This window comes from Anomalospiza imberbis, chromosome 13, assembly GCF_031753505.1.
Source record: "Anomalospiza imberbis isolate Cuckoo-Finch-1a 21T00152 chromosome 13, ASM3175350v1, whole genome shotgun sequence".
Taxonomy (NCBI): domain Eukaryota; kingdom Metazoa; phylum Chordata; class Aves; order Passeriformes; family Viduidae; genus Anomalospiza; species Anomalospiza imberbis.
This window is the reverse complement of record NC_089693.1, coordinates 11682254-11695397: the sequence shown is the minus strand read 5'-3', so window position 1 is coordinate 11695397 and position 13144 is coordinate 11682254. Positions and strand designations below refer to the sequence as shown.

At 38.6% G+C, this 13144-nt stretch overlaps 2 protein-coding genes across 12 annotated transcripts in view; one reads left to right on the top strand and one right to left on the bottom strand.

Annotated features, from left to right (window-relative positions):
• Positions 1-9019, top strand: part of GLDN (gliomedin) — a 95914-nt gene extending 86895 nt beyond the window's left edge. For all 3 annotated transcript variants that reach the window (XM_068203939.1, XM_068203938.1, XM_068203937.1), the window contains 5 exons: positions 546-671; positions 3361-3441; positions 3524-3649; positions 4367-4517; positions 7876-9019. In XM_068203939.1, coding sequence (XP_068060040.1) covers positions 546-671; positions 3361-3441; positions 3524-3649; positions 4367-4517; positions 7876-8335 — 944 coding nt within the window. In that variant the 3' untranslated portion in view covers positions 8336-9019. The remainder of the gene's footprint in view (positions 1-545; positions 672-3360; positions 3442-3523; positions 3650-4366; positions 4518-7875) is intronic.
• DMXL2 (Dmx like 2) overlaps positions 199-13144 on the bottom strand; it is a 58532-nt gene continuing 45586 nt past the window's right edge. For 2 of the 9 annotated variants that reach the window (XM_068203934.1, XM_068203935.1), the window contains 2 exons: positions 12883-13100; positions 10315-11781 (listed from right to left, as the gene is read on the bottom strand). In XM_068203934.1, coding sequence (XP_068060035.1) covers positions 11572-11781; positions 12883-13100 — 428 coding nt within the window. In that variant the 3' untranslated portion in view covers positions 10315-11571. Of the gene's footprint in view, positions 2242-3446; positions 3602-5801; positions 9696-10096; positions 10170-10314; positions 11782-12882; positions 13101-13144 lie in introns of those variants that run through there. The other 7 variants (XR_011003788.1, XR_011003792.1, XR_011003790.1 and 4 more) reach the window with 7 other exon arrangements.

Here is a 13144-nt window from a genome sequence, read left to right as displayed (position 1 = left end):
TCTGCAAGGGCAGGACCAACCTGTACAAATAGGGTTTATATACACAGGGAAGTCTGAGTATTGCTGTGCACAGGAGATTGTTCTCTTTGCAAGGCAAGTCTTCACAAAAACCTTTCTGTTTGACCTTTGGGTTGAAGTGTATGTGAATTTCATCCTTTCCAGAATATTTTCATACATTTGACCTCCTCCTGCTCCTTATTTCTATTAGAAAATGAGGGGCAGATTTCCACTCAGGAATACGTGAGGCAGCCAAATATAAGCTGTATAAAATTACAGCAGTATATCATCTGAAATTGTAACTCTCTAATGGGCCTGTAATCCAGACAGATAAAATGCATGGATGTCCTACTCCTTGTGAAGTTCTGTCTGGTTCACTTTCTAACAAACAGCATTTCAGAGAGTTTATTGCACCATATTCTGTACTCAGGAGCCTCTTAAGAAAGAGAGAGGCTGTTCTGTGGATGTCCTGTGGACATGTACAGTTCTCTGCAGGTTTCCTGCTGCCTGGGGAAGGGCTGTGTCCTGACACTGCATTTTGTACACAGGTGCAAAAGGTGATCCTGGACCACCTGGGCCCCCTGGACCTCCTGGACCCCCAGGGCCTCCACGTAAACGTAAAGGTAAAGCCAAAGCAGAGCTTCAGGAGAACATCTACAGCAGCAAATGCACAGGTTAGTGCTTTCCAGTGTTCTTTTCCATTAAACCAAGATTAAACCATTGCTTCAAGGCTCAAAATAGTAAGCATGAGTTTAGCTTTGCTGGCACCACTAAAACAGCATAAGCTTAAAGCTGAACGTGTGCTCAGGTGCTTTGCAGAAATACAGTTTGTGTAAGGCAGCAGGTTACCTTCATGTTAGTCTTTTAATTGTGTTTTGCTATTGCTCAGGCAAAGTATTTACAAATAGTGTTTTCTACTAGGTGGGATAAATTTGGAAAGTAAGACAAATGCAACTGAAATTGTTATCTTTTAGATAATGAATATTTAATTTTAGATGTAAATATAAACCCCTGATTCTGGACATTGAAGTGTCAGAACAGAGCCCAGGGAGCTTCCTTACAATGGACAGGAGAGAGCTGGAGCAGAAATATCATCCTACTTGAAATTCAGAAATGCATGAACTGTTGTATGAGATAATTGGGCCATTTGCTCAGGTGGCCTTTTCTAAGTATTGAAACAAACTGAAATGCTTGGGAGGATAAGTTCTCTGATGGATTTCTGATGGATTTTAAATTGCAGCAGGAAAATGGGAGTTACACTCAAATAACTCTGCAAAGATGAGATCTTCCTCAGTGAGCTTTTATGTTTTATGACTCAGCAAACCATGAGATCTTATTACCAAAATTCAATGAATAATCCATATTTTGTAATTAAATATTCATTGCTCTTTCAAGGAAAGAAAATACATATGCTGAATTACAATTGTAATTAACTTATTGCATAAGAATACAAACCTGGTTTTTCAAATTAAATTTTGAATCTGGTAAAACTTAATTTCTTCAAGAGAAGAGAATAATTAGTTGGTAGTGCAGGTATATTTTTTCTCTCTGGTACTTTAGTGAATTCTGGAAGAAACAAAACATCTCTGCTCCATCCTTCCCACCTTCCCCCAACAGACCAAATTAATAGTTTTAATGACTTTTAAACTCCATTAATTCTCAACCATAATATTTTATGATAGGAAGCAGCAGGATATTTATCTTGGTTTTTGATGGGAAGAAGGTAGTGAAAATTTCCCATAAGAATCTCTGATTGAAAACTGTCTCTTTAATTTTAGTTGCTTTCTAATCCATGCAGCTGGAAGTATTGCAAATATTCTCAAAGGCAAATAGTGCACTCAGCTCTGCTACAAACACTGACCTGGCCCTTGGCTATCCTATAGCTTTGGGTAAATTGCTCCTTCAGTCAACTGCATCTGTTAGACTCAGCCCAAGAAAAATCAACTTGTGCATTGCAATTTATAATTTCTGTGGAGTGATTTTCTTTTTTGAAATATTCTCAAAGTATTTTGGGATCAGAAGCTGGAAGGGGATCTCGAGGGATTGGTAAATTCTAGCTGTAGGCATTCAGCATACCATGTCTGGGTGGACTGTTTGTCCCTTACTTGGAGATACACTGTGATCACTTGCAAACTTTCAATGTCATCTCACCAAATGCCCTAGATAATGGATGGGAGAAATACATGTTTTTCTTGCTCCATCTTGGAGTAGTTTTCTTCTGTATGAACAAAAGGAGGATATGACCTAAAGGAGAAAACAACAATGCTGTATTAGCTGTCCTTTCTTTCCTGAATGTCATGGTACCCTTTCAGCATTACTTTATATTTTTTCCCTATTTTTAACTATCTTTGTCACTTAAACTTCATCACAGACCTGTAAATCCTAGAAATATATTAAAGGGAAAAATGAACATGGAAGTCGAAAAATTGTGCAGCCTGTGTATCAAGCAGTGTGAAATGCTGGAGATAAAAGTTAAGAATGGAATTAGAAAACAAGTCTACACTGAAATCAGCAAAAAGCTGAGAACTGTTCTCTGTGGTTATTCATTCTAAGCAAACTGAAATGTGCCACATTGTTTTAAGGGCAGAAGAGATACCTGGCTTTAAAGAAAAGGGTCCATAAATAATTTAATTCAGGCATTGTTTTAACAGTGAATGCTAAGAGAAAATCCAGCCAGCTAGTTCTTAAATTGTTGTGAGGTGGGGAAAAATATTTCCAGGTGGTTGATTCTAATGTGATTCTAACCATTTCTACGTGTGTCAATAATATAATGTTTCATTTCCCTTAGTATTTCTTCCTGCTTCTTTAGTGGCATGGATGTCAAGCTCATGCATTATGTACTCAGTGCATGTGTTACTGCTTTATTGCTGTCTTGGGCATTAACAGCATGAGCAAAACACTCTGTGCTGCCTACAGGATCCACATTCTGCTGGTCTGTGGGGATTTGTGCATGAAGGTTTTGAGTTTAACAACTACTCCTTCCCAAGAAAATGCTTTTTGTCTTACTACTAAATCAGCCATTTTCCAGCTACCTCAGCTGCCTGAAGTAATCTCATAAAAAGGGCAACTCTCTCTTCCTAAGTGGCTACTCAGAAATTCAGAGCTAAGGAACTAAATCTATTAATTTAATTAGTTATTCCTCAAAGTTGAACACTTTGTCAGCCTGAACACTTCATTTCCTTGACAGAAGTGAGAGCAAGTCTTTTCTTATCTCATTTTGACCACACCAACCTAAGCATTTTTTTTCCAGATGAAGCAAAATCCCAGTTGTCATTCCTTTATTTTATGGAGCCACTGATGAGTCCATCTGCCATGTCAAATAGGGTAAAATATGTCATTTTTCTCTTTCTCCCTCCACCCTAGATGAGATATGCGATGTACCGAATGATGACACCCTCGCTGGAAAGACTGAAGAAAGAAACCCACGTCCTTCAAAAAAAGCTGGTAACCTGCTACAAAGTGTGACTTGAGTGCTACTTTCTCTCTCAGTGTCACAGATCATGGACATGTGCTTTTTTCCCACTAGAATGTGTTATAACATCTGTAGGAAGTCCTGTTCACTTTGTCAGTGTACAGCAAACGTTTGGAACTTGGATGAGGGAACCTGCAAACATAAGTGATGAAAGGATTTGGCTCACCATGCATTTTTCAGGTATTTTTAGTGGTAGTCACTGACCAAAAATCTGTTGTTATCCTGACATTGCTTCCTTAATCCTTTCAACCTAAACTTGTAAGAACGATGAGTTTTTAGCCACATCTTTTTCAGAATATTTTCCATATTACCTGTATAATACTGACCATACATATGGTTGTAGGCATTTTTAGTATCTTTAGACATTTTAAGAGTCAACATCAGATTTTTAAAATAGCTTGATGTTTGGGGTTTTTTTTTTACTAAATCCAAGTTTAAATGTCTATTGTTTGTGGCTTTTTATCCTTTTCTTTCAAGACCTTCTGTTTCCTATGGCTTTACTTCCCTAAATTGTAGCTCGGAGTCTTGCCTTTTCATTTAGCTAGGCATGAAAATGAGTCAACTGCTGCGTAAGCTACATTTAGAAGAAGAAAGTGTCCAGGACCTAAGTGGCAAAAGGCAATATTTCTGCATACACATCAACTGTGTTCAGAATGAGGACCCATTACGTCTGTGGGAAGCAGGCTCTTGATCATCTTTTCTATAGATTCCTTTTGTGTGTCTCTGGATTCTTTCTTCACATTCCAGCAAGTTGAATCACCACTGAAAACACAAATGCAATTGTTTGTTTGATAGTTGAGATAGACTTTCAGTAGAGACTGAACTTTAGTATAAAGATCTCAAAATTAGATGAACCAAATGATCTTCCTTTTTTTCAACCTTTTCCTCTTTGTTTAGGAAACTATATAAAAGAATATGAAAATTCCAATGCCTTGCTGAATGACAGCTACAGGATCATTAACATCACAGGATTTTTCTATGGATGTGGTCATGCAGTACAAAACAATCATCTCTACTATCAGAAGGGAGGAACTGATGTCATTCTGAAGTAAGTCAAAGATAGTTGGCCTAAGACAAGTGAAGTTGCGAAAGGAGGAGCAATGGGTTGGAGTGCCAGAGCTGAACCTCAGAAAAGCAGACAATTCTCCTTGTAGCATTTGTATTTCTTTTTGGTCCTACCTAAATAGGAAGAATGGAGCAATGGTTCAGAGCTCTTTCCAGAACAGAAGAACTCATTCTTTCCAATCTATAACTAGAATATGGGCCACCAGCCTTCCACTTTGTGCGTGCAGATGTTGTGGGAGGAGGAAAACTGGGAGAATAGCTCAGGACTACTACTCTGCTGTGACAATTCTTTAGGCATTGTTCAGCCCTGTGTCTCAGGGGTTCACCTCTGCAGTTACCATGTCATAGAGCAGTAGGTCCCCAGGATGAACAAGATGCCATGTGCAGAGAGGACAACAAATTCTCCTCTTGGCTATCCTGGGATCCAGCAGATTCTATTGAACATTACATTGCTGTGGGTGTTTTTCAACCTGGATTCTTTGCTGTGCTCATAATCACAAGAAAGAAATGAGAACTGACTAAGGAGTTTGGGTACCAGAAGAAAGGATTACATTTAGAAGAATAAGCTGTGCACCTACCTGCATCTGAGTCAGAAGTGGTTCAGCTGCAGTGTGGGAGGTGTAGGTGGGTGGTTTTGTGACCATGGCCTATTCATGAAACTTGGCTTTGCAGGGCCCTTGCTGTGCTCTACTCTGGCTGGCGGCAGCGGGGAATGCTGCTGGTACAGAGGGGAGCACTGAGGCACCTGCTGAGGACAGGGCGACCTGGAGAACTGCACATTCCACTGGGGAGGAGTGGCTCCAGTGTTTGATTTCCTCCTAATAAGAAGTTTCTATTACTTTCCTGATATATCTCCCTGAACTAGAACTGAGAATTACATCTCTTATTTAACTTTCTACTGAGGACAGAGACAAACAATACAAATCAACCCCAAAATCTCACTTTGTGGGAAGAGCCAAAGACAGTCCAAGGGCAAGTGAAAGATTGCTTGTGCTTTCAAGTTCTTACACGACTCTGATGTCTGAGCCAAGAACATTTACTATACTTTGATGTCTGTTCCTAAGCAGGTGTGAGTGCTGCCTTCCTATATTCATGTGCATGCCAAGGAATGTGAGCAAGCTGCAAGGATTCTATAATATTTATTCTGCCAAGCACAAGCTCACTTTTTGGCAGCCTCCTTTAAACAACTTTTGGCTTTTTCTCTGGTAGTCTGTAAAAGACCATCACTGTCTAAGGAATACACAGTGATAGGGCAGAGGTTCCTCACCTCTGCTTGCATACCATTACTTGGGAAATGCCTTTGTGTACGGATGAACACAAACTATTTGTGGAATTTTCAAATCCTCTCAAGGAACTGCTGAGAAATGGCCTTTCTGTTCTGTTCTTCACTCTGAGATTATTCACCTTCAGCACAGACAGAATGAGGCACTATGGATTCTGTGACTTTGAAGTCCTTGAATTTGAGCTCCATAAAAGCTTCTGGGAGTTGTTCCATTGTTTTAATGGAAAGTATAGCTGAGGATCTGGTTAGTTCATTTTGCAGATGTTGAAAAAAACATTCAAAATGAGTTTCTTGTCATATTTAAAAGCTGGTAAAACTAGGTTTGTCTGATCCTTGGCAGGATTTCTCATGATGGTTAGACCCCCAACATTATGATTATTTCATTCTTTTTACCTCATTTCATAACATGCTTTACTATCTCTGTTATTTTTGATTGACTTCATTGATATTAGTGATCAGAAAAGTGTTTATAGCTTGAGTTCTGGTGGTTGATGAAACTATTACACTATATCTTGTCATTTACCCCAAGATGTCAGAAGGTTAAAGAATTTTGGAACCATTTGGAATTCCAGGTTGGACTGTCCCTGACTGGGGGAGCCCAACAGAACCTGGGAATGAAATCTCACTCCTTTGCTACCTTGAGGATTTTCACATATAACAGGAAATGATAGGGTGTGGCGTGCTGCAGAACTTGTATATTTCTAATGAATCTTGAGGTGCTTTCTATCTTGTTGGCTTTTTATAGAAAAGAATCCTGAAAAAAATCTGCATTTCTGACTGACTAGTCCTGTTAAGGTCTGTCCTTCTAGCCCTTGCATGAGGTTATTTATAGATGTGAAGCAACTAACAAGATGAACAGGGTTGACACATGTATTTCTCAAATCTCCTCCAGCCTTTACCTGTTTTTCTTATTTCACATACATGCTGCTGGAATATGGAGTTGCTGCAGATGCGGGTTTTACAAAAGCTGAGGGGAATGATCTAAGCTGGGTATTCCTGACTTTTCTTAGGATGATTTTTCCAATATATGCTATCAATGCTGCTTAAACAGAAAAATTGTTCTTCCAGTATTGTATGTTCCTGGATCTGAACTGTTCCTGTGATTAAGCCTGTCATTTCAGAAAAAATACTTGCAAGTGTAGCAGATTCCTTTATTGAGTAGTGTTTTTCCATCTTCTCTTTGAAGCATGGAGCTATACAGTGAGAGAGAAGTCAGACACTGAAATGTGCTTCTTTGCAGAGGGCATTATTTAAAAAGATAAAGCCATGCTCTCCCTGCCTTTGCTGAAGCCCAGTGTTATTGGGTGATTGAATGCTGACAGCAGATGTGTCTCCGGAGGAGCTGATTACCCTCCTAAACCAGTAGATAAACATGATTTAGCTGCTCACTGCTCCTGCCCTCAGATTATCAACCTATTAAGGAATCTCAAGGAATAAAAACAATTTTATACATCAGAGATGGAAGTATTCAGACTGTCCTATTGAGGCCAGCATAAGGTCACAATTTTGGCTCTGCAAAAGTAGGAATTTAATTCCTTTCATGTCTACTTGAGTAAACCACCGCGTTATCTGAACTGTTTTCATCAGAGGAACTCTAAGACTAGGTGAAGCTGCCCAGAATTCCTGCTGCTTTGGTCAATCACATTTTCTCCCTTTCGTTCCCACCTAGTCCAAAACAAACATTTGAATAGATTCCATTTTGCAATTTTGCCTTCCATTTGAATAGATTCCATTTCACCTTCACTTGGTATCCAATTCTTTTTCATACCCATTCCTTTTAGTTGCTTCTTTCATCCTGGTGATAATAAAGCTCATAGACTAAATAAAGTGAAACCTACCAAAAACAAATCCATGCTCTTGTGCACCTTTCAGATTGGTTGTTACTTTGTATTTTTCTCCTGGTGTTTTGGAAGGTTTTTCAAGAACTTAATCTTAAAAGACATCAGAATGCTCCTTGAAAAAGTATTTTCAGGAACACCTCTATCAGTGACTCACCACACTGTGTGTGTGTGATGAGCTCTGATCACCTGTACTGAATCCTTGCCTTATCTCATTTCAGATTTGGGCTTGATAAAGACTCGCTGGGCACCCTGCTCATCGAAAATGCCTTACACCAGGGCCGGAACTACCTCTTCTCTAACTCCAAGACATATTTCAACATAGCAGTGGATGAGAAGGGTCTTTGGATTATATATGCCTCAAGCACTGATGAAAATATAATGGTAGCACACGTTGATGAAGAAACGTTCTCAGTCATTCGGCACATCAATACCACCTATCCTAAGTCCAAGGCTGGTAATGCATTCATAGCATGTGGCATTCTGTATGTTACTGACACTAAGGACATGACAGTAAGTTTTGCTTTTGATTTACTGAAAGGGAAGCAGATTGATGCAAGGTTTGAGTTACGGTCTTCACAGTCTGTTCTTGCTATGCTTTCATACAGTCTGAGAGACAAGAATTTGTACACGTGGGAGAATGGAAGCTTAATGGTATACCCAGTCCATTTTGGCAGATAAATATATTTTCACATGCCACCTTTGACTAAAGGATCTATTTAAAGCTCTATGACATACACATGGGGTCTCTTCACTTGGTATAATTTTCTGTTTGCTGATGGTGGTTAGTGTGTGTGTATGAAAGAGAGATCAGGTGCCTTTGTATAAAGACACTTCAATTACACAGGCCATGCTCATCTTTAAAACAAATTGTTGTTCACTATCGCAGATGGCACACAGCATAGACATACTTTTGTTTTTCCCATTACTCAGCTGATAATTGTGTCTAATGTACATCGATTATTCCATGGTCATGTGGTCAGCAGAGACTATTTGTAACTTTTATTTACAATCATCTTCTCTGCAATCATTTTCTAGCCAGTGATGATGGTCTAATATAAACATCTAAATAACGAACTTTTGTGTACAAATATGTCACTTTCATTTAATTTCCATGGATTCTGTGTGACCGTTTTTTCTGGACAAAGGTTTAAAGCTGTTAAAATAATGGGAATGGAAATACTTGTTTAAATAGGAAAAAAAGCAGAAAGCTTAAGATTGACAAGTCAAATCAAGTGTTAATAATCAAAAGCAAAATCCAGCTAAACGAAAATGGGAATAATGACATGAAATACTGAATAGACATTATTGTGTTTCTTTAAAATTAAAGACATAACCTTTATTATTAAAATTTCATTTTTAACAGTATTTGAGTTTCTTGTGTTGCTGCAGACTCTTCCTTGGCTCTCACTGCCATGCAAACTATACCAGTATAAGTTGCTTCTAACTATTTAACAAGGCATATCACTAAAATAAAATGTCACTACATTCATCCACACAAATGAAATCATAAAATTAATGCTGCTATTTTTAGAATCATCATACTGCTTAGTGACTTAATCTGTTGTTAACCATAAGTCTGAGACTGCCAATTCACATTCAAATTTTTGAGTTAAAGATGAGAAATAATAGGTTTTTTTTTTAGTTTTAACTTTGTTCTGGTATTTCAGATTTCTAAATTTAATGTTGGAAGAAAAATCTTTACTGTTGTTTTATGTATCTAGATTCAATATCATGCTCTTGGAAAACCCCTATCCGAATTTCTAACCTGCCTGTGCCTATTGCTAAAGTTCATGGAGTGCACTCAAATACTTAGAAGCAAAGTGTTATTTAAATCCTGAACTGCACTGAGCTGTTTAATACCTGTGTGATCCAGGCCCTGTTGAAGGGATTAATGAATTTGGGAATGACTGTGCCTGTAGAACCTTGTTTAGAAAATGTGCTGGAGGAATCCCTCTGCTGCAGCTATGCTCCAGCGTGTGACACAGGGATGGCTGGGCTCTTCTCAGGATACTTGCTGTTATCACTAAGGCCTTGCATGCTAAGGAGAGAGATGCAGAAGGGAACAAAGAATCACCATTAATACTTTGAACGAGTATATTCATCAGAACTCACAGACTAAAAATTCTATCCAAACCTGTGTGACACTTCACACTCCAGAGCTACAATTCCATGGGCTGCTTGTGACTTTTGTGGGGGGCGTGGAGGTTTTGGTTGGTAGTTTTTTTCATGTTTGTTTGATTGTGGTGTTTTTTCAAAAACTGAATTGTGGTACTAATACCACAATACAGCTAAAATACCCCTAAAGTCAGCAATATACTCGGGAAAACACAATTCAAGTCAGATGTGATATTTTCTAGATAATGTACCTATCTCAAAGCATGGTAAACTTCTGCATAACATTGTTGAAACACTTGGATCAATCTCTTGGAGAAGGAAGACCAGGAAATTCTACCTCTTTTCTTCTTGCAGCTGTGGAACTTAATTCTGTTAACCTTGCACTTGTCAAGAACAGCTGAAAATGAAATGTAAACAGCTAATCTTTTTTATTTCGGTACAGTCTGAGGTCAAGTAAAAGCTAACTCAGTAAGTATCCAGTCAATGTACTGGAGATTTAGATAAATCTCTTTAAATATAAGGAAGAATTCTAGAACGGGCTGTTTCATGAAATAAAAGTAATTTATTTAAGTTACAAAGGGAAAACTAAACAGTGACATTTACCCTTCCTTCTTTTCATATTTCTCCTACTTCACAAGCTGCAATTTAAAATCACCTTTGGAGAAAGGCGCTTTTTATTCTAGTATATCTTACAATACAGCACAGACATCAAAATTTCATTGGAGGAATAAGACAGTTTGTTAACATTTAAATACACAGACACCCATTCCAGTCCTTGAAGAACATGTTTTTTGTTTACAACAGAAAAATACATCTGACAACAGTAGCTAGTTATATTACAAGCAAACAATATTGAACTCTGCATAGTTTATACAATATACTCTGGTAATAATTTAATTACCAGTTTTATCCACTATTTACTAGCTGGCCACATAAAGCCTGACATTCATCTGAAATGTGGCATTATATGTTCCATTGGTATTCTCTTAACAGCTTCATTTAATGAAGTATTTTCTGGACAAATGATGTTCGAAACTCAAAGCTGACTAGAATGCTGGATGTCTTCACTACAAACATTTAGTGCTTACAATACATTCCTAAAGTAAAGGCAGGTGTCCAATAGAAAACATAGCTCAGAAAGAAAGGAAAATACTGTGCAAATTAAACGCCATCGCATTTAAAAATGTATTGATGTGCAAGTTACAGTATCAACTGTGCAATAATACTAACTGGGAAAAAAATCTCAGCATAAAATGATACATCTCTCACAGTACGTCCTTGATTGCACATGTTCCACGGCGTTTGCATCCATTACACTTTCTGCAGAAATCAAATACACTGAGTACCCTTAATTAAAACTAAACTATTTTACAATGAGAAGTTGTATACATGCTTCATTTAGTGGGAAAAACCGGAATAAAAGTAATCAGAAACACGTCAGAAAAGCTTACTGACTTGTAGAGCCACAGTGCTTGTGAAGTGACTGACAACTGTCAGGATCTTTACAACACTCACAAAATGCAGCTTGTGGGTTACTGAGCAATAACCCCCCCATGACCAACAATACTGGGTTGAATTGCTTGCTTTTACAATTCAGTACGTGCATTTCCACCCCACTGATCCTTATGGGCATATTCAAAATATACCTGTTGTAAAAGTGTTGGTTTTCTCCCCATAATACTTAATGCTGCAGTAACTGATTTGAAAGGAAACACAATGTTTTCTTTCCACAGTGCATATCACTGTGTTTTTAGCTACTCATAGGGACATTATAGAAACCAGGATTAGCTCACAGAACGCTACAGAATGTCAAAAATGCCTGAAGGTACATTGAAAGCATTGGGAAGAACCCTCATTTTCAGTGTGCCATCTGCTCCACAGGAGAAGATACGATTGCCTTGCACAGTCTCAATCTGGGTGACACCAGCACCAATATTTCTGAAAAGGGATTGCTTAGCATGTTCATTTTTAAATGAATGAATTAAATTGTAGCCGGTCAGTCTCCACACCTGTATCAAAAGAATGACAAAAGGAGATGAATATTAAAGGATTTGTATTTTCCCCCCTTATGTTTCAGATTCCTGGCTGTTCTAAACTCTGTTGAGAAAGATAAAAGATATTTTTTTTTTGCCTCATTGCAACAATTACTACAAGTCCAAGAGTCTTGAGAGGCTGCTGATGCAGTGTAAGACTGCCTTACTGTGGACCAGCTGGGTATTGGGCAGGGTGATGCTTCTCCAAGTTACCTGATCAGAGTCCTTCTCCCAACTGCCCCCCATGAAAGCTGCAGAAATAGAAAGGTTGCATTTTCATCCAAGATCACTACTGTCAGCTTTTCAGCAACTGGAAATGCGTTCCTGCTAAGGAATGCTGCAGAGAGCAAGCTGCATAATTAATAAGTGTGCAGAGGGGAAGGAAGCACAGCTGCCTGTTGTGTCCTACGTAGTAGGAGCCTCAGCAAGGCCAGGCCATGAAAGCCCCTGTAAAGCAGTCCTCCAGAAAAGGAAAGAAACTGTATTCACCTTCTCTTTACCATGTTGTATTTCCTTCCCTTAGTATTCAGGTACAATGGCCCTTAAAACAGGGACTGTATTTCCGTGGTGTTTTTTTTTTTTTTGTGTTTGTTTGTTGGTTTGTTTGTTTTGTTCATTTGTTTTCATGTTGGTGTTTGTTTCTTGCTACTCTGCCCTCTCAGTAGCTGTCTGGGGCTACAGCATCAGGAGAAAAAATTAGAACTTGGTGATACAGAAACTTTACACAATGTTGAAGTTGCTGAGCGCCCCCTGTGTTACAAAGAAATGTCCAACAGCAAAGCCAGAATATTTTTAAGTGAGAGAAAAAGGTAAGATTTCAGAACCATGCACTTTGCTTTATCCACTTAAAATCAGTCTCACAACCTTAAGAAGACTATTCTTTAGAGGAGGAAAAAACTTACTTGCTTTAGAAGCCTACCAGTACATTTCAGTTTACAGTAAAAATGTAAAGCAAGCAGGCTTTACAAGTGTAGGTTTGGGGTTTTGAGGATTGTTTTTGTTTTGTTACTGCATTTATCTGGCTATTTACATAAGATAGTACACTACTTCAGCCAAACACCCTCCTCCATGCCTTACCTTCATGTTGCCTTCGGCCGAGCCCGTGACAAAATAGTCCTCGGAAGGATCCAGCGCAAGGGCCTTAACAGCTGACTCGTGTGCTTGGAAGGTGAAAAGGATTTGCCTCTGTCTGATGTCAAAGATGCAGATATATCCCTTCCTACCTCCAGAAATGAGCAGTTGATGCTTGGGTGCATACTGAAGTACTGTGGCACCGTGGTCATGACAAGTGAAGGCTGAAGAAGAAGGATGTCAGAATTTAATAGATTTGAAACTGTAA